Source organism: Balaenoptera musculus, chromosome 16 (genome assembly GCF_009873245.2).
Source record: "Balaenoptera musculus isolate JJ_BM4_2016_0621 chromosome 16, mBalMus1.pri.v3, whole genome shotgun sequence".
Taxonomy (NCBI): Eukaryota; Metazoa; Chordata; class Mammalia; order Artiodactyla; family Balaenopteridae; genus Balaenoptera; species Balaenoptera musculus.
The window spans coordinates 66314620-66333147 of NC_045800.1; the positions used below are offsets into that span (position 1 = coordinate 66314620).

Here is an 18528-nt window from a genome sequence, read left to right on the forward strand (position 1 = left end):
AAGAAAGGAAATCACAAACACTAGAGCAGAAATAAATGAAATAGAAAATAGGAAAATGAGAAAAAAACCCAACAAAACTAAGAGTTGGTTTTTTAAAAAGATAAACAAAATAGACAAACCTTAGCTAGACTAACTAAGAACAGAAGAGAGAAGACTCAAATAAAATCAGAAATGAAAGATGGGACATTACAACTGAGGCCACAGGAATAAAGAATGATCATAAAAACTACTATGAATAATTATACACCAGTGAACAATACCTAGAAGAAATGTATAAATTCCTAGAAACATACAACTTACCACCAAGACTAAATCATGAAGGAATAGGAAGTCTGAACAGACCTATAACAAGAAGGGAGATTGAATAAATAATCAAAACCTCCTAACAAAGAAAAGCCTAGGACCAGATGGCTTCACTAGTGAATTCTACTGAACATTTAAAGAAGAATTAATGTCAGTGCTTCTCAAACTCTTGCAAGCTACTGAAGCAGAGGGAACACTCTCAAACTCATTTTATGAGGCCAGATAAGAATACTACAAGAAAAGAAATTACAGGCTAATATCCCTAATGAACATAGATGCAAAAGTATTCAAAAAAATACTAACACACTGAATTCAATAGCATATTAAAGGATGATACACTATGACCGAGTGGGTATTATGTGGTATACAAGAATGGTTTAACATATGAAAATCAATCAATGTGATACAGCACATGAACAGAATAAAGGGTAAAAATCACATGATCATTTCAATAGATGCAGAAAAAAAGTTTGAAAAAAATTCAACATCATTTTATGATGAAAATTCTCAACAAACTAGGAATAGAAGGAAAGCACCTCAACATAATAAAGTCCATGTATGACAAGCTCACAGCTTACATCATACATAATGATGAAGAGCTGAAAACTTTTCCTCTAAGATCAGGAAAAAGACAAGGATGCCCACTCTCACCACTTTTATTCAAAATTGTATTGGAAGTCCTAGTCATAGCAACTAGGCAATAAAAAGAAATAAAAGGCATCCAGATTGGAAAGGAGGAAGAAAAACTGTCACTATTTTCAAATAAGATGATATTATATTCAAAAAAACCCCTTAAGACTCCACCAAAAAAACCGGTAGAACTAATAAACAAATTCAGTAAAGTTGTAGGATATATAATCAGGATATAGAAATCAGTTTCATTTCTATACATTTATGATGAACTATCTGAAGAGGATATTAGGAAAACAATGCCATTTACAGTAGCACCAAAAAGAATAAAATACCTAGGAATAAATGTAACTAAGGAGGTGAAAGACACTTGTAATACTGAAAACTATAAAACATTGATGAAAGAAATTAAAGAAGACGCAAATGGAAAGACATCCCATGTTCATGGATTGATAGACTTAATATTGTTAAAATGTCCATACCTAAAGTGATCTACAGATTCAAAGCAATTCCTATTAAAATCCCAATGGCATTTTTACAACAGAAATTGAAAAACAACTCTACAATTCATATGGAACCACATAAAAACCACAAATAGCCAACTCAATTCTGAGAAAGAAGAACAAAGCTGGAGGCATCACACTACTCTATTTCAAAAATATTACAAAGCTGCAGTAAACAAAACAGTATGGTACTGGCATAAAGAGAGACATGTAGATCAGTGGAACAGAATGGAGAGCCCAGAAGTAAATCCATGTGTATACAGTCACTGATCTTCAACAAGGGTGCCAAGAACGCACAATTGGGGAATTAGTGGGCATAAAGTTTCAGTTAAGCTATGTGAATAAACTAGAGATCTCATATAGAACATTGTACCTATAGACAACAACAATGTATTTTATACTTAAAATTTTAAGGAGCACGTATCTCATGTTAAGTATTCTGCCACAATAAAATAGAATTAAATAAATAAATAAAAATAAGTTTTATAGTAATATTGAAGAAAAAAATCTAAATAAGTGTATCTATTTCTCTCAAAAATTCCTTGCTCAGAGATGCTCAATAAATAATTATTGAATTACTCTTTTGTTCAGTCCTCATTCACTACTGAATGGGCATGAGTTTAATGACAATGGTCTCTTACAATTTTATGGAACTTTAAAATTTATAAAGCAGTAATCTGTAAAGCTAGATTATTTGCTTTTCTAGGGTAAGAGCTATTTCTCTTCTGTCTTCCTCCATTTCTTGCATGGCTGGCATGTTTCCAGGCCCATGTTAAAGATTTGTAGAATGAATGTGTTTCATTTTTCCTCAGCTGATGTCACAACAATCTTATAAACAGGCAGGCAAGGACAATTTCTCCCATTTTACAGGTAACACAATCAAGAATTGGAGTAGTAGTGACTTGTCCAAAGGTATGAAATTATTAAACGGCATAACAAGGACTTGAACCCAGACTTCAAGGCCAGTGTACTTTCAACTCCACAAGACTGCTTCTAGTTTAGATTTCAAGCCCAATTTTGTTCTATGTTCTTAATTTAACTTTGGTTATCATTCCTTACAGTAAAAAATCATTTGAGATATATGTGTCCTTTAATTTTCAGCTTTAGCTGTAAACTTCCTTTTCATGAGTGATATTATCATCCGGTAAGTTCATTAGGAAAATATATATGAAAGTCAATGGATTGAGTTCAGAAAATGAAATAATTTTTTTTCTCAATATTACTTCATTTTGGTTGCTCTGTATTTGCCATATTTAAGTAGGGTGGATTAGCCATTTCTTATGCTTAAAACAATTTCTTTTTACTCTAAGCATTAATATTTATAGAGCATTAATATTTTTTCTTTGCTCATTCCTTCCATCTGCTTTAGTTTCCAGAATCTTTTGGCACTATTTCACACTGACATTTCAGGGACACTAAGATCACACTTGGTGATTCAGTGCTTTCAATCAGGTACTTATAGAATACTCTTTTGTATATATAATGCTGTAAGTATGGAATTTTTTTTATGTTATAGGTAACATCTAGTACCTTGTACAAATGCACAAAATATTAAATAAGGAAAAATGACAACTGTTGAGCTGGCTATTCTTTTGGAGCAATGATAGTATTTTTTCATTATGGGAATTAGTAGGCTGCTGGAGCTGTGGAATTATTTGATTGTATTGATCTGACTACAACAGGAAGCCAGGGCATTGGCAGTGAGTGCCAGGGAAACTTTACTTGCCAGAGCCCTGGCTGCATTTTTTCCTGCTGCTTCAGCTGGTTTCTTCTTGTCCTCTTTCTCAAATTACTCCATGAATCTACATAATTTTCGTGAACTCATTGAATGTGTAGTTTGTATAGAACATTGGCTTAGATTTATTTCAAAACATGTTGTCAGGAAAAGGAGGAAAATGTATTTGGGAAGAGGGAATGCTGAGTCAAACTAGATATTTTCTTTTCTGCCTTACTCATGCTTCTCTTTTCTGCAAAGCAGATTTTCAGTTATTTTAATGGGAGATGAGCAGTCATGGTCTCTGTTGTATATTTTGTGGATTACTATTATTACTATTTTTGGGACTTCCCTGGTGGCGCAGTGGTTAAGAAACCGCCTGCCAATGCAGGGGACACGGGTTCAAGCCCTGGTCCGGGAAGATCCCACATGTCACAAAGCAACTAAGCCCGTGTGCTACAACTACTGAGCCTGCACTCTAGAGCCTGCGAGCCACAACTGCTGAGCCCGCATGCCACAACTACTGAAGCCCGCATGCCTAGAGCCCATGCTCCGCAACAAGAGAAGCCACCGCAATGAGAAGCCCATGCACTGCAACGAAGGGTAGCCCCCGCTCACCGCAACTAGAGAAAGCCCGAGTGCAGCAACAAAGACCCAACGCAGCCAAAAATAAATAAACAAACAAACAAATAAATTAAAAAAAAAGAAAACACTCTGGGTGTGTTTACATTGCTTACTTTTATGGTATACAATACTTACTGTTTGGGCTTAGAGATACTGTTTGCATCTTCTTATTCTCGTCTGTTGTGTGTGAAATTTGGTAAGGTAGTCAAATAGGACAGAATTTGGATTTCTTTCTCAGTACAGAGACCGTTTTAATATTCAGTTTTGACATTTTTAGAACATACCTAGGTTTGTTTTGGATTCAAATTTATTCATTGGGCTTTTTTTTTAAAGTTTGAATTTAGTTTGCAATGAGTTAAAAATATTAACACAGGATAAACTCAATGTTCAACAAATTATTTTGGGGTTTTGGTTCATTTAAAATTCCCACTCAAAACTTTGAACAGGTAAAATCCAGAAATATTAAAATCTCTTTGTTTGTGCTTCCTTTCCCAACTTCAACTGAGAGGTCATTTATTTTGAGAAACAGTCAATATAATGAGACTGCAGTGCACTAAACTAATGTAGAAAATCTCAAGAGGTCTGTTTCAATTATCAAGCACAGTGGCCTATTGGAATGAAAAATTTTCAAATCAAGGCAACATTAAATCTCCTTAAGTAAAATATAAATCTCCCCTTAACCCTTGTCTTATTTTTGTCTTCTGTACTTCAGCTGCACCTGCAAGGTAAAATTATTGCTTTTACTCTTTAGCATCTTTAAGTGTATATGTGAGCAGATGGGAATGGGATGTGTTTGATAGGGATCTAGCTTAAAGTTATATTATAGATTTTGTATGACCTCTCCTTGATAATTATTTGTTGTTTTAAGTGAAAAAATGTACTTAAATGAATGAATCATCATAGTTTGAGTACTTGGAACTATTTAGTATCAATAAATGGAGGATGTAAGTCCTGATAATGAAAGTTCAAGCTTAAATCTCCACATTATGCAAACTCTGATGTTTAATGAAAACATCTTGTGGGGATGTATCATTATTGGATTTTCTCCCTTTTTTCTTTGGCCATGGACATATTACCTGGAAGTATTGGTTTTCATGTTTCTTGTTTTGAAGCCTTGAAAATATGTTTACCCTAAAATTCCTATTTGGAGTTGTATAAAATTCACAGAGATAAATGTGAAGAAGAAATAGTTAAGAAATAGAGCTAATATTTCTTAGAGAAGAGAAGATGCAGGGGATGAAGAATGCTTTAGAATTAAACAGGTTGTTTGGTAAAATAGCTTATGTTAATTTATATATAAAATTACTTAAATTGTTTAGAATCTCAGATCTGGTATTAGTTTGATTTGAACATAGTGAGAAGGGACCAAGAAGTGGGCAAGGCACAGAAATGATCATACAACATGATAAATAGTTTATATAAAGGTCATTAAAATTATGTTAAAAGAAAGTTGTTTACTGTGCTACAAAAGGGGGAAAATGAACAGACTTTGGCTGTTTAAACTGATGGGTAGAATCAGTTCCCATTTAATGCTCTGAAAACTCCTTTGAGGCCCAACTCAAATTCCCTCATGTCTTCTATATGACCTGAGTCTCTCTGTCAGTATCAATGTTTTTTTTAATATTTCACCATGTTACTTTTTTTTTTGGCCATGCCTTGTGGCATTAAGGATCTTAGTTCCCCCACCAGGGATCAAACCCATGCCCTCTGCATTGTAAGTGTGGTGTCTTAACCACTGGACGGCCAGGGAAGTCCCACCACATGTTACTTTTATCTCTTTTTTTGCACTCCTTTTACTACTTTGCCTTGTGTTAAAGTTAATGGTAGAGTAGAAAAAGCATAAACATTATAGTAAAAACCCAGTTCCATTTTGAAATGTATAGACATATCGGATCACTATGTTGTATACCAGGAACTAACATAGGTCAGTTATACTTCAAAAACAAACAACTAAACAACCAAAAAAAAACTCGTAGAAAGAGTGATCAGGTTTGTGATTACCAGAGGCGGGGTGTGGTGGGAGAGGGAATTGGACAAAGGTAGTCAAAAGGTACAAACTTCCAGTTAAAAGGTAAATAAGTACTAGAAATCTGATGTACAACATGATAAATATGTTTAACAATGTTGTATGTTATATATGAAAGTTAAGAGTAAATTCGAAGTGTTCTCATCACAAGGAAATAATATTTTTTTATATTTCTTTAAAAAGAAATATAAAATACTTTCTTACAAAAGTATCTATATGAGATAATGGATGTTCACTAAACTTATTGTGATAATCATTTTGTGATGTATGTAGATCAAATCATTATGCTGCACACCTTAGGTTATACAGTGCTATATGTCAATTATATCAATAAAACTGGAAAAAAAGGAACATTTGGCCTAATATAAGGTTTTGTGGTTCTCAGGAGAACCTGGGCAAAGCCAGATTAGGAGAAGAGGCCGGGTGAAAGAAAAATTAAGGAATGTATCATTTTTATGAATTAAAATTATGTATTATTGAAAAAAAATGGTTCAAGCTTTCTGAGTCTCAGTTTACTTGTAGAATGGGAAGACAAATAGGAACTCCTGTGGTTCTTGTGAGAATTAAATTGGAAAGGATAAAGTACCTGGCACTGAGCAGGCACTCAGTAAATGTCAGTATCTTTCCCATTTCTGAGTTTCATGTCTAATTTCCCTGGTAGTCTATAAGTTACTTTAGGGCAGGAAATATGTTTTATATTCATAGAGCCTTGTGCATAGTAGGCTCTAAAAGATTGTTTGTTGAATTTAATTTATTGTCCTGCTGTGAAAGTTTAGCACTATTATTTCCTATTTCTTTTTCCTCTTGTCACCTTGGATTGAGATAAGCATGTTTCTTTCATGAAATTGAGGGTTTAATTCAGTAGAATGCCATTATAATATGACTTATTCCATGGAGTTTGAAATAGTAAGAGTCAAATCATTTCCCTGGAAACTTAATTATATTCTATAAAATCTTATTAGCCTGTCTCGTAGCATCATAGTCACAGTGGAATTCTGGTGTGTTTAAGATGGTGAAGTCTCTATCTGTAGAATTCTATCTAATGGCACACATTGAGAATATGGGAAATAAATGACATAAAGAAAGAGCAGATGCAAATGTCTTGCAAATGATATTACTTGACATTTTCAATCACTAATCCTCTAAAGTATGTTCTAATTTACTAAAATAAACCAAGAATTCAATTTCTTGTGAGCTCCTTTTGCTTAATTATTAGTAGCAGAACAATATTCTGTGATACACTGCAATTTGTCTTCTTTGTGTTTATCTAGTATCTGACTTAAAAATGAATGGAGCATTCTGATTCAGCAGAACTGATTTCATTAACTCATGTCTGTTATAGAGCAGAAATGAATAAATGTTTGCTGAACATGCTACATATGCTTCGATCATCAAAACATTTGTTTTCCTTTTCTTCTGAAAATATAAGATCTGAGAGATCTTCCTGGCTGAAGTTTGCTGGGTGCCTATTCTGCATAAATGTTTCTACAGAGGCAAGTGGCTACCTTTACATAAATTTGTTTCCATGATTGGGATGTGAGAGCTCTTTTTAATACTTTCTCATTATGATTTGAAATTATACATTCATTGCAATTTTTTTCTTAAGGAGTAGTAGCAGTGTATCCTAAGACATGAAGAGTTAAGGAAAAATTTTTTTTAATGCAGTATGTTCTTTTGTTAGAATGAGGACTAAACAGGCTTCTCATTCATGCAATAATGTTGCTTGTACTTAGCACATAGTTTCTAATTCTGTATAATTGTGCCTAACTATTTAATTGAAAGGCAATTAGCTAGCCTCTGTTACCTCTGTATTATGAATGGGAGAAACTGAGGCTCAGTATTGACTATTTGTCTGTGTTACTGGTTAGGAATTTGAGAAAAATATGCTGCTATCCTAATGATTTACTTTTGTTTTCGATTTCAGTTTCAGAGGACATTTGAGTCTCTTAAAAATGTTTCCAACAAATCTGACCTCCAGAAAACCTACCAGAAGCTTGGGAAGGAGCTGGAAAATCTGGACTATTTAGCCTTCAAACGTCAGCAGGTAGGATTCAGAGCTCTCCTTGGTGGACGATACGAACACTTTAGTCTTCTCGCCTTCCTGCCTGTCAGAGGCTCAGGTGGGTCTGGGGAGACTTATCTTCTAATGTTTAGGGCAGAAATAAGTTGTGCTGTGTGGTGCTGACCTGCCGTGTTCACACGGCTTCCTGCGGCATTCAACATTGTCCTTGCTTTTATATGTGCACTTTGGGGGTTTCCACGAGTGTCCTTATACCTCTTTTAAAGAAAACTCCTGCTGGTTTGTGAAGGTTCAACTACCCTTTGACTAAGGATGCCTTAGTGGCATAAAGGGAACCTCTATGTGGCTTGAACAGGTGGCTTTTATATTTGACAGGGGGATACGTGAGGAGAAAAACCACCTCAAGACCAAGAAAAGGATGTGGATGTACATACAAGCTTAAAGAAAGGAGTCATAAATATGCCAAATAGTTTTTTTTTTTTTTAGTTTAGCTTTAGTTTTCTTGTTTGAACTCTGAAGATTAGTAAAAATTTGCTAAATGTGTAAGGTTAAAGGGAAACATGCTTTCCAAGTGCACGTCTTTTAGCCTCTTTTTATAGACCACAAGATAAATCCAGAGCCAAAATAGACTTTTATAGGGTTGCTTTTAGAGTTCGTATTTTATAATGTTAATAATCATTAAATTCTGTGTGTTTGCAAGATACTGCCATAGCAGGTAGCTACTTTTCCCAAACTGGATCTTTTCCAGTTTCTTCACAGCCACTAGGTGTCAGGATCATCAAGCTTTTACTGGGGCTGAATGTTTATTCCCATCAGAAAAACCAGTTAGATGTTTAAATTAGGTTGCATGAAATTTGGGAATGTGCTCAATGATGGATAGCATCTAGAAAAATGACTAAGTGGCTGACTCCCATGGCCAGGCACCGAGTCCATTACTTAAGACTGTTTTCTATTAGTGTGGCAAAGGGTGTGACTCTCTTGACATTGCCTAATTTACAAATTTTGGATCTTTTGGAAGGGGGATTTCAAAGCAGTACTTCCTTTATTTAGTTAAACCTCATGAAGTCAACATGGTGTGGTCTAGAAATAGTGACTTGAAAAGAGAATTGTGTTCTAGGCTTGGCTTTATAACAGACATTACGTGGGCATTTATTTAACCTTCTCATGATCTTATTTTCCTAGGAGTTATATTTGTTTTGTAGAGTGTTCTGGGGCAAACGCAATATCTTTGCACATACTTTAATTTATATGAGAAAGGACCCAATATCTATTTGTTTTATTTATTCATTTTATATTAGTGAAGGCCTAGGTATTAGCACATGTAACAGAAGTAGTCACAGTTACTGAGCGCTACTACAGTAAGCTCCCAAATGAGGCTGCTTAAAATTCACACTGTGAGTCACAGCTCTGGCCTGTGTAGTTTTTAGTGCAGTTTTGTTTCCAAGAGCCATATTATACCACTGGGGGTCACTGCTCTGGCCTGTGTAGTTTTTAGTGCAGTTTTGTTTCCAAGAGCTGTATCATACCACTGGGGGGTCACTGCTCTGGCCTGTGTAGTTTTTAGTGCAGTTTTGTTTCCACGAGCCGTATTATACCACTGGGGGTCACTGCTCTGGCCTGTGTAGTTTTTAGTGCAGTTTTGTTTCCAAGAGCCGTATTATACTACTGGCGGGTATTTGAGTTGGCAGGCAGCAGTCACTGTCCTCTTCTCTTATCCTTTCTCATCAGCACCTTTTCAGTGATTTGATTCTTATATTAGCTAATTGGGAATTTGGAAAAATGTGAATGCTTCAAGGGCAGAAGGGCATAACTGGGAGAATGGCATTGAGGACAGACAGGTAAATTGCATGTGTATGTGAGAGAAAGATGGGCACGTGGTTATTTATATACGTAGACGTATGTTTATGTGTATATAAATCTTATATTCTATTTATTAAATGACAACTGTCTGCCACATAGTGTGATTAGAACATTTATGGATTAGATCATTAAATACTTGTGACACTATAATAAGGTTGGTTTTATGAGCACCATTTTACAGACGAGGAAACTGTTAAGAGAGTTAAGTAACTTGCCTAAAGTCACTAGGCAAGTAAAAGCTGAGCTTCAAATAGGTACCAGTCTGACTCCAAACCTGGGCTTTCTCCAATATCCCTGCAGGGAGCCAGGCTTGGGGGGGTAGTAGAGTGAGGAGTTCTAGGCATGCAGTATGAAGACAATTTTACGATAGGACAGACACGGGGCTTAAAGAGACATTTGAAAATGGGCATCTGATGAGAGACAGAGACCGGGGCAGCTCTCTCCTCCTCTCTTTCTCTCATGCAAATTGTTCAGTATATACAAAAACACAAAAGAATTTTTGACAGAATATCTTCAGACAGCTAAGAAAATGTATAAAACTTTATGTTTACAGTCTTTGAGTGTTATATCTAGTAACCCTAGTTCTAGTGAAATTTATTCACACAAGGCAATTTTTTTTAAACTCAAAAGGACAAATTCTTGTGAAACAGACTTACCTGCATACATAGAATACTGTCAACCCTTTGTTTTACTTGATTCTGCTTTTCCCTATGTCTAGTGATCATTTTTTCTACCTGGAAAAGATGGAAGGGGAATTAGAGTGAAATGGTCAGAAAAAGGATGGTAGAGTAGAAAGAAAGTCAGGGACCAAAGAGCGGTAAAAAAGAGGGAAAGGGACTTATAGGGATAAGATAAGAGGGATAAAGTGAGGGAAATTAAACTATATTTGGTTTTATACTATATGCATTTAGTAAGTGAAAGCGTTGATTTTTGAAGAATTAAAAAATCTCAAAATAGAGAAAGGGAAAAAAAGAGATGATTACAAGAAGACATAGTGAATGAGGGAGGTGGCAGAGAAGAGAAAGACAAACTTTGTTTCCCATTAGCTTCCAAATGTAGCAAAGCTTCCTAGAAATTTGTAATATTAACCAAGTTCTTCTGTACCAAAGCCACAGAGGAATTGTTGTGTTTCCTGGATGGGCAGGGTTTAAAGAGTCAGAACATTACCTTTTCTCTGACTTGGTGGGATTTGTCTTTTATGTCCTATCCTACCCTCTGTAAAGTCCCCCAAACCTATAAACACACATTAGTAAGTTTCTCCTACCAGAAAAGATTTAGGTCTCTGTAAAATTGCCGTTCAGCAAGAAAGCTTCTGCCTTATAAGGCAGGTTGCTTTGTACCAGAGAATTAGTCATGCTTTGTTCCCTGGTCCAACCATATTTATCATTTCTCTTTGTGACAGAACGTGAGCTCTGTAAGGACAGGGCCTTGTCTGTCACCTTCAATGCTGTATGCTCTGCAGTGCTCACAGCAGTATCTGACCCATGGCTAATACTCAATAAATACTTGTTGGTGCTGTTATTGCTATGAACAAGGAAGCATGCCAAAAGTTTTAGCCTCAGATTATAGGCAATTAATTTATGTGTTTTACTGTACTTTTTTTTTTATAATTAAAAATATATTTTATTTATTGATTTTTGGCCGTGTTGGGTCTTTGTTGCTGTGCGTGGGCTTTCTCTAGTTGCGGCGAGCAGGGGCTACTCTTCATTGTGGTGCGCGGGCTTCTCATTGCGGTGGCTTCTGTTGTTGCGGAGCACAGGCTGTAGGCATGTGGGCTTCAGTAATTGTGGCTCATGGGCTCTAGAGCGCAGGCACAGTAGTTGTGGCGCACGGGCTTAGTTGCTCCGCGGCATGTGGGATCTTCCCAGACCAGGGCTTGAACCTGTATCTCCTGCATTGGCAGGCGGATTCTTAACCACTGCGGCACTAGGGAAGCCCTACTGCACTTTTAAAATTCAGAAGGGTATTAACCCTGAGGCTTCCTGGATGCCAAACGTTGACAGATTGCTCCTTGCCTTATGTATTATTTAGGTTTTGTCCTAACATATTTCACTTTACATCTATTTCTTTAAACAAACACAAAACATCAATATTACCTTAGCTATGAATTAGGGATGCCCAATAAACTGACTATAATTATTTTCTTGGACTCTTTCATTAGATATTATTTTCTGTCCCTTTCTATGACATTTTAAACATCATTTTGAGAGATTTCTTTCTCTAGGCCACATATATCCCTGGAATACTTTGCTTTATTCTTTTACTATTTTTGAGGGTTGGTGGGGGTGGATTATTGTGCTTTCTCTCCTAGGTGTAAGCTTAGTCTTGCCTTGCCTTGCCTTGCCTTGCCTTGCCTTTCCTTTCCCGTCCCTCCCCTCCCCTCCCCTCCCCTCCCCCTCCCCCTTCCCTTCCCCTCCCCTCCCCTCCCTCCCTTCCCCTCCCTTCCCTTCCCCTCCCTTCCCTTCCCTTCCCTTTTTCTGCTCCTGCTCCTGCTTCTTTCCTGTTTGTTTGTCTTTTAAAGAGTGAGTGCTTACACTTCAACTATTCCTTGGGCTATATTTTAGGTTGGGGTACAAGCATTTCTCCATTTTCCTAATGTCAAAAAAACTACTGTTAAAAATAGCTTTGGTTGGAAAAGGTGAGAGAAGGCTGTGATAGATGAGGTGGTGGGATTCTCAGGATGAAGCCATCTGAAGTAAATGGCTGACAAAGCCGTATTACCAAGAATCTGGAGACTTTCAGTTTTTACTACATCTGAAAATGCAGTCTTAGGTTTATTTGCTTAGACTGTCTGGTTTTTATCCTCCAGGTTGATGATACATAGGAATGGTAATAGCAAGCTGCAGCTATTATATAGAGCCCAGGTTTATGTATTAATTTGAGAGTTTATAAATCAAGAGATTTCCTTGGAGCTTTGTTTTTCTGGAATAAAGTAAAATAAAGTTTGATATTCTAGACTCTAATTTTATTCCTTTCTTCTATTCTTATAATGCTATTGTAAGTATTAAGAAGTGTATAAAGTAATAGCATTATAAGACACAGCCTGTTTTCAGAAACTTCTAAAGTCCTTTGGTATGAATTAAATTTGACATTACTGAGTTGAACATTATGTAGACTGAAGCACATTTACACACTGATGTGAAAATATGTAAAATTAAAATATCATACCTCAGATATACATCCATGTTTCAACGTATCACAATCCCTGATCTCCCTCTTGTCTCCCTGATCATGGCATGCTATTCTTGCCTTCTGAACTTTTCACAAGGTTCATAAACTTGATATTTAGGATATCTAGTCCTTTTCTATTTACCTATTTAACTACTAATCTTTCTTTAAAGCTAAACTGAAGTCTAGCCTCCCTCACGACACTTTATCCTATGGCTTCCAATCAGTATGTAAACTCTTCCTTCTTTGCCATTCTTAGCTTTTATCCATATCATACAATTTAGCATCTGATTGATTACACACTTATTGAAGATCCATGTAGTGCAGGTTAGAGTGTGGGCTTTGCAGTCAATCAAATCTTGTTAGATTATTTGTACTGCTTTAGGCACTGCAGCTTTTTGTTTTAAAATGTTAGGAAAATAATACCTAACTTATAACCTGTTTTGAGAAAACAATATATAAAGTGTAAAGTACATATATGCTTTAAATCCTTTAAAATACGTAAAGGAATCAGTATATAAAGGACTTACCATAGTGCCTGGCTTGTGGTTAGTATAAGCTGTAGTTATTATAATGTTGTTTTTGTATTATTCTCATCTGTCTTCATCCTAGATGGTTGGTAAGTTCCGTAAGAATACGCTGTCTGTTTTGTATACTTTTGTACTTCATGTAGGGTCCAGCACTGTTATGAACATAGAGGGTAGGATGTTTTTGGGCATTTGTAACGTAGTGGTTAGTGAGCTCTGTCATAAAAAATGTTGATACCTTTTGAGAAGGGAGTTGCAGTATTTGGTTCTGATGAGTTTTTGAGGTAGTGTCTCTTGATGGGCAGTGAAATTAAGGTCCTGAGTACTTTGCTGTAGCAATCTATAACATAAGGTAGGGTGTTAGACCCAATGTTCTGGCTAAACCCCTACTCATGTAATAATTACATCATATGTGCCTAAACTTCCTTTGTGGTTCCAGGTGATATCATTCAGCATTATATTGTTCTCTCTTTAGTGGTGATGTTCAGGAGTGAATACTGCCTTTTTCTTTTTCTGAGCTGAGTGAGTTAACCCCTTTAGATAGCCCCAAAACCTGAAGGGTATACAATACCTTACAGAATAGGAATTGAATTTAAAATGACCCCTTATCAATGAAGAAAAATAGAAATAAATCAGATGAATTTTATTTCGTAAGAATGACTGCAGGTTAACACCTTGCATTGAGAAATAAAATTCTAGGTGGATAACGACTGACCACATGGAAAAGAATCCTAAGCTTACTCTGGAACTCAAGAACTCGGAGGGACACAATACAGCAGTGTAGGACTCCTGTGAAATCAACGCTTAGCAAAACGAAATGGACGGTTGTTAAGCTTGCTGTTTTTGTGCTATAGAACATAGAGTAGAGAAATTGATGATTTCAAGTAATAGTCTTCAACCATGTAAAGACTTATAGCAAGACTTTATAACATTTTTTGTAAAAAATGTTATGGATCATCTAGGATAAAGGGATATACAGTGATATTGCACTGGGAGCTGTTTACCTGTAAGGACAGTGTAAGGGAGAACTAACTTCCCATTTACATTAACAATAAACTAGAAGTTGTAAGTATATTTTACTTAAGACCTTTAAAAATAAAGTACATATGCATCTGGGATTATTTAGCCGCAGTCTAAAGAAGAGTATAATTGAGTGTTATGGTAAGATGCTAAACTTCTAGAATGATAGTTCTATAAGAATAGATTCACTTCAGTGGCCTTTGTTAGATGAAATATGTTAATAGCTCAATTGGGAGAAGAGCCTTCCCTTCCTTATTCTGTAATTAATCCAACTCTCTTGAAAGAGTTCTGATTGAATTATTCCTTTTAAGAGTAAGTGAACCAAAGACTGCTGCATTAAAATATTCATGTCTATCTTAGACGGTATTCTGTTTCTTATTTGCCCAGTCAAGTAAAATGATTATTTATGCTGTTTATAAAACTGTTTCTGAAGATCCCAAAGCATTTCAGACATTGTTTAAAAATTACACAGATTTTAAAAATGCTGGATTATAATACAGTGTGCTACAATAAATTTCAAGCCAACCCAAATGTGCTTTATTCTGTCCACTGCATGTGCAATTCCATTTTTATTCAATTGCATACAGTTGTTTGTCTCGCAGGAAAAAGGAAGAGATGGCATTACATTTATTCTTCAGTTTTCTGATACAGACAGAGAGAAGAAGGTTGGATACATCATTCAAGGTCATTCCGATTCAGTAGCAGGTTCAGAATTAATATTCACATTTCCTAATTTCTAGCTTATTGCAATAGCCATTCAACCATTTTTACTCCTTCATAAACTACAGATCTTTATAGCGTGATTTCTTTTTCTATAGTTATAGTCCGAAGTTAAAAAACCTTATGGATTTTTATATAAGAACCTCACCCTTTATTTAAAAACAAATAATCAAAATGATGCATGTTATATATTTGTTCTTCTTCTAAAGTTTGATTTCCACATTGGATATAGTTAATAGTCATGACAAGTAAGTGTATTCTATTAAATTAGTAAAGTAAAAACATTACAGAGAAATCTTTTAAGTTCTAAGGTTTGTTATTTTATTTCCATCTGTTGTCTCAAGGGTTTTGTTTATTGGTGGCAATTAGGTAGAAAGCTGTCGAATCAAGCACATACTAGCTGATTTTCATGCACCAGAAAAGATTTATTAATTTTTTTACAAGGTTGTTTGCTGTATGATAGTTTATCTTATGGGAAGCTTATAGCTACTTTGTAGTGGGGTATACTCATTGAAATAGTTAATTCTTTGTCATGGCTTGTTTTCAAAACTTACAATGGTGATAGGAATTTTAGAAGTGGTAGAAAACTTTAGTGTTTGCATCAATGTGGCAGTTATTTGTGCATGTCTTATATTGACATATGAGTTCACAAGATTGTCAATAAAAGTTGGTATTGATGAGAAATTAAAGTTCTGAAAGAGTTAACTCTGAAAATATCTTCGCTAGTCTGTTTTATAGCTTGAAAATGACCTTTGTGTACAAATCAGATAACTTTTTACCACTAGGATTATGACCACTGGTGGTTTAAGATGAAAACTAAAGAAGATATAAAAGAATCAGTGAACCTTAAACTAAGTAGCCTTTAGAATTCATCTAACTCAACTGTTTATTTTAGATGTGAAGAAAAATGAGACCCAAGGAGATTAGATGTCTTCTATGAGGCTATACACTTTGCTAGTGGTAGAGCTGGGACGATAACAGGAGGTGATATTTTCTTTGGTTCTTTTCTGAGTCGTTTAGCATAAGTCAGCCAGGTGTATACTTTGGTATACAAAGATTCTTTGGTATCTCTGGTTTGTATTCTGAATGTAACTATAGATGCTTATAACATCCATGTATATGTATAAGCTGTATTAGACACTGAGATGACTATAAATGGAGATCATTCAGTAGTGCCATTTTTTAAAATGAAAAGACAATGCAATAATATTACAACATTTTAGAAGAGGTAGAAATTATATGCATCACCTGGTTCAACCACTTCAATACATGGATGCACAAATAATACAGAAAACATCATTTTGTTCTTTTCTATTGTATAGGAATTTTCATTTCTTTGGCAATTTCTAGATCCTGTGCCCTCTAAACCAGTGCTTCCTAAACTTCAATATGCATACAAATAACAAGGGGAATTTTGTTAAAATACAAATTTTGATTCAATAGATTTGAATTGAGACTGGAGAGTCAAACAAGTTCCTCAGTGATGCTGATGTTGATGGTCCATGGATCATACTTCAAGTATCAAAGGAGTTTTAATAATAAATTGCAGGAGAGCATTATTTCCAGTTGTGTCTCAAGAGCCTAATGTAGTCCCTGGAACATAGTAAGTACTTAATGAATATTTTGGATTTGAATTATGATCCAGTAGTAAGATTTGTGTCTATGTTTTGACACAGAAGATATTGCTAACCTACAACAATATCCTTTATCACAAATTTTATATAGTTTATTTTGATGTTTCATTGTCATGTGAAAAGACACGTTACGCACGTACGTATTGTGTTTTTATAGATTACATATTTCAGTAGTTGTAGAAGTTGTCCTTTGTATATTTTTGCTACAAGTGAAAGACTGAATGTGAGAGCAACTGAGTCTAAGGTACAGGAAGCTGAAGAAGAGTGAGAATGTATCAATAGTATTTTAACACTGCAGTGTTCATTGTGACTTGGCCAAACTGACCATGGGACCAGCTGGTATTGACTCAGCAGCATTTGTTCCAGAAAAGCAAGCTTGGTCACATAACTTACTATACAACTGATGAAAATTAAAGTCTCAAACACATTCTTATTAAATTTGTGTATCCAAGTTGTGTGTCTCTACCTGAGTGTACAATCAGAAAGCATCACAATGATTGTTACTGTGTCCTTGTCAGGCGAAAAGATTACTGCTACAGCTACAGCTCTCCATGTTAATAGTAGTGCTGGGAACATGCCTAGAGCGCTACTGGCTAAAATTCAAAGGAAGTGTTGATGCTGCGTAGATGAGGCCAGCAGTTCTGCTGACAGCAGGGATTTAAACATGCACCCACCAATCATGCAGCCTTTTGTAGATGTTAAGCGGTTTGTTTGTAAGGGGTTGATTGCCTGCGGCTAGTTTAATATGTAATGAGAAATTCAGTTTTTCCTTTATTTTTTAAAAGCGTACTCAATTTTTGCTCTCTGAAATACCATATTTGGATAGTTTCAAGTTGCTATTTAGGAGGAAGCTAGTCAGCTTTTATATTATTTCTCATGCTCCAAATGTGACAGCAGTAGAAGCACATGCTGAAATACATCTAGGTGAAGGGAAGTATCACGAGAAGATGGAGCAGCGTTTCTGGCTTGCTCCACATTTTGCTCAGTGATTTAAAAGGCTGTGTACCTATATAGGTTTTCTTCCATGCACTCTGGTTTCAAATGACAAAAAAAAAAATTAACCTAGTTAATATTCTTCAAAGTCATATTACATTTTAGATGGGCTATCTTTGAATTTTTGCAATGTAAATAGCTTTTCTCCTGTGGGCAGCTGACACTTGTATTCATTGATCAAGTTAACCATATTTTGCTTATTAATATTTTTAGTTATCACCAAGGGGACTTTAGCAAGATGCCACAATCAACCTATAATTTACATTGTATTCTTCCCTTAACTGTATTTTTATGAATCTAATTTTTTTCTCCGTTGTAGCGTACAGCATTAATACATGCTGATGTTCTCTATATAAATGCTGCTTATATTGTTATAGCATCTGGTTGCGCCATAGTTAAGTATTTACCACCTACTCCATTGTAAAAGCTTTGTTCCAGAGGAGCTGTATGAGCCTATTAGATACATACACAATTAAGCAGGTAACGATCTGTGGCTGCATCCACCCAGCATCAACAGCTGACCTGGGTTGGTGTTCCAAGTATGTTGCTGGTTGATAGATTAGGGGATTAAACTGTTTTCATTATTTTGAGGGCCTTTTTTGTGCTCTGAATTTAACTTACGTATTTTGTTGTAATCTTCTTTTTTGCTTAGTGAAGAAATTGTAGTATTTCCTCACTACGATTTAGATATTGGCGTTTATCTCTACTGTGCTAAGCTCTCCACCCAAACATTGGGAGTTACTGAAGCCTCTCTTGGTACTTTCATTGGTGCAGAATGAATGGTCC

General features: G+C 35.5%; 1 protein-coding gene across 1 annotated transcript in view; it reads left to right on the forward strand.

Moving 5' to 3' along the window:
* The window catches only part of CTNNA3 (catenin alpha 3), a 1729751-nt gene that overhangs the window by 192451 nt on the left and 1518772 nt on the right, over positions 1–18528 (forward strand). Inside the window, 1 exon segment of the mRNA XM_036828186.1 lies at positions 7725–7844. Within this exon segment, the coding sequence (XP_036684081.1) occupies positions 7725–7844 (120 nt within the window).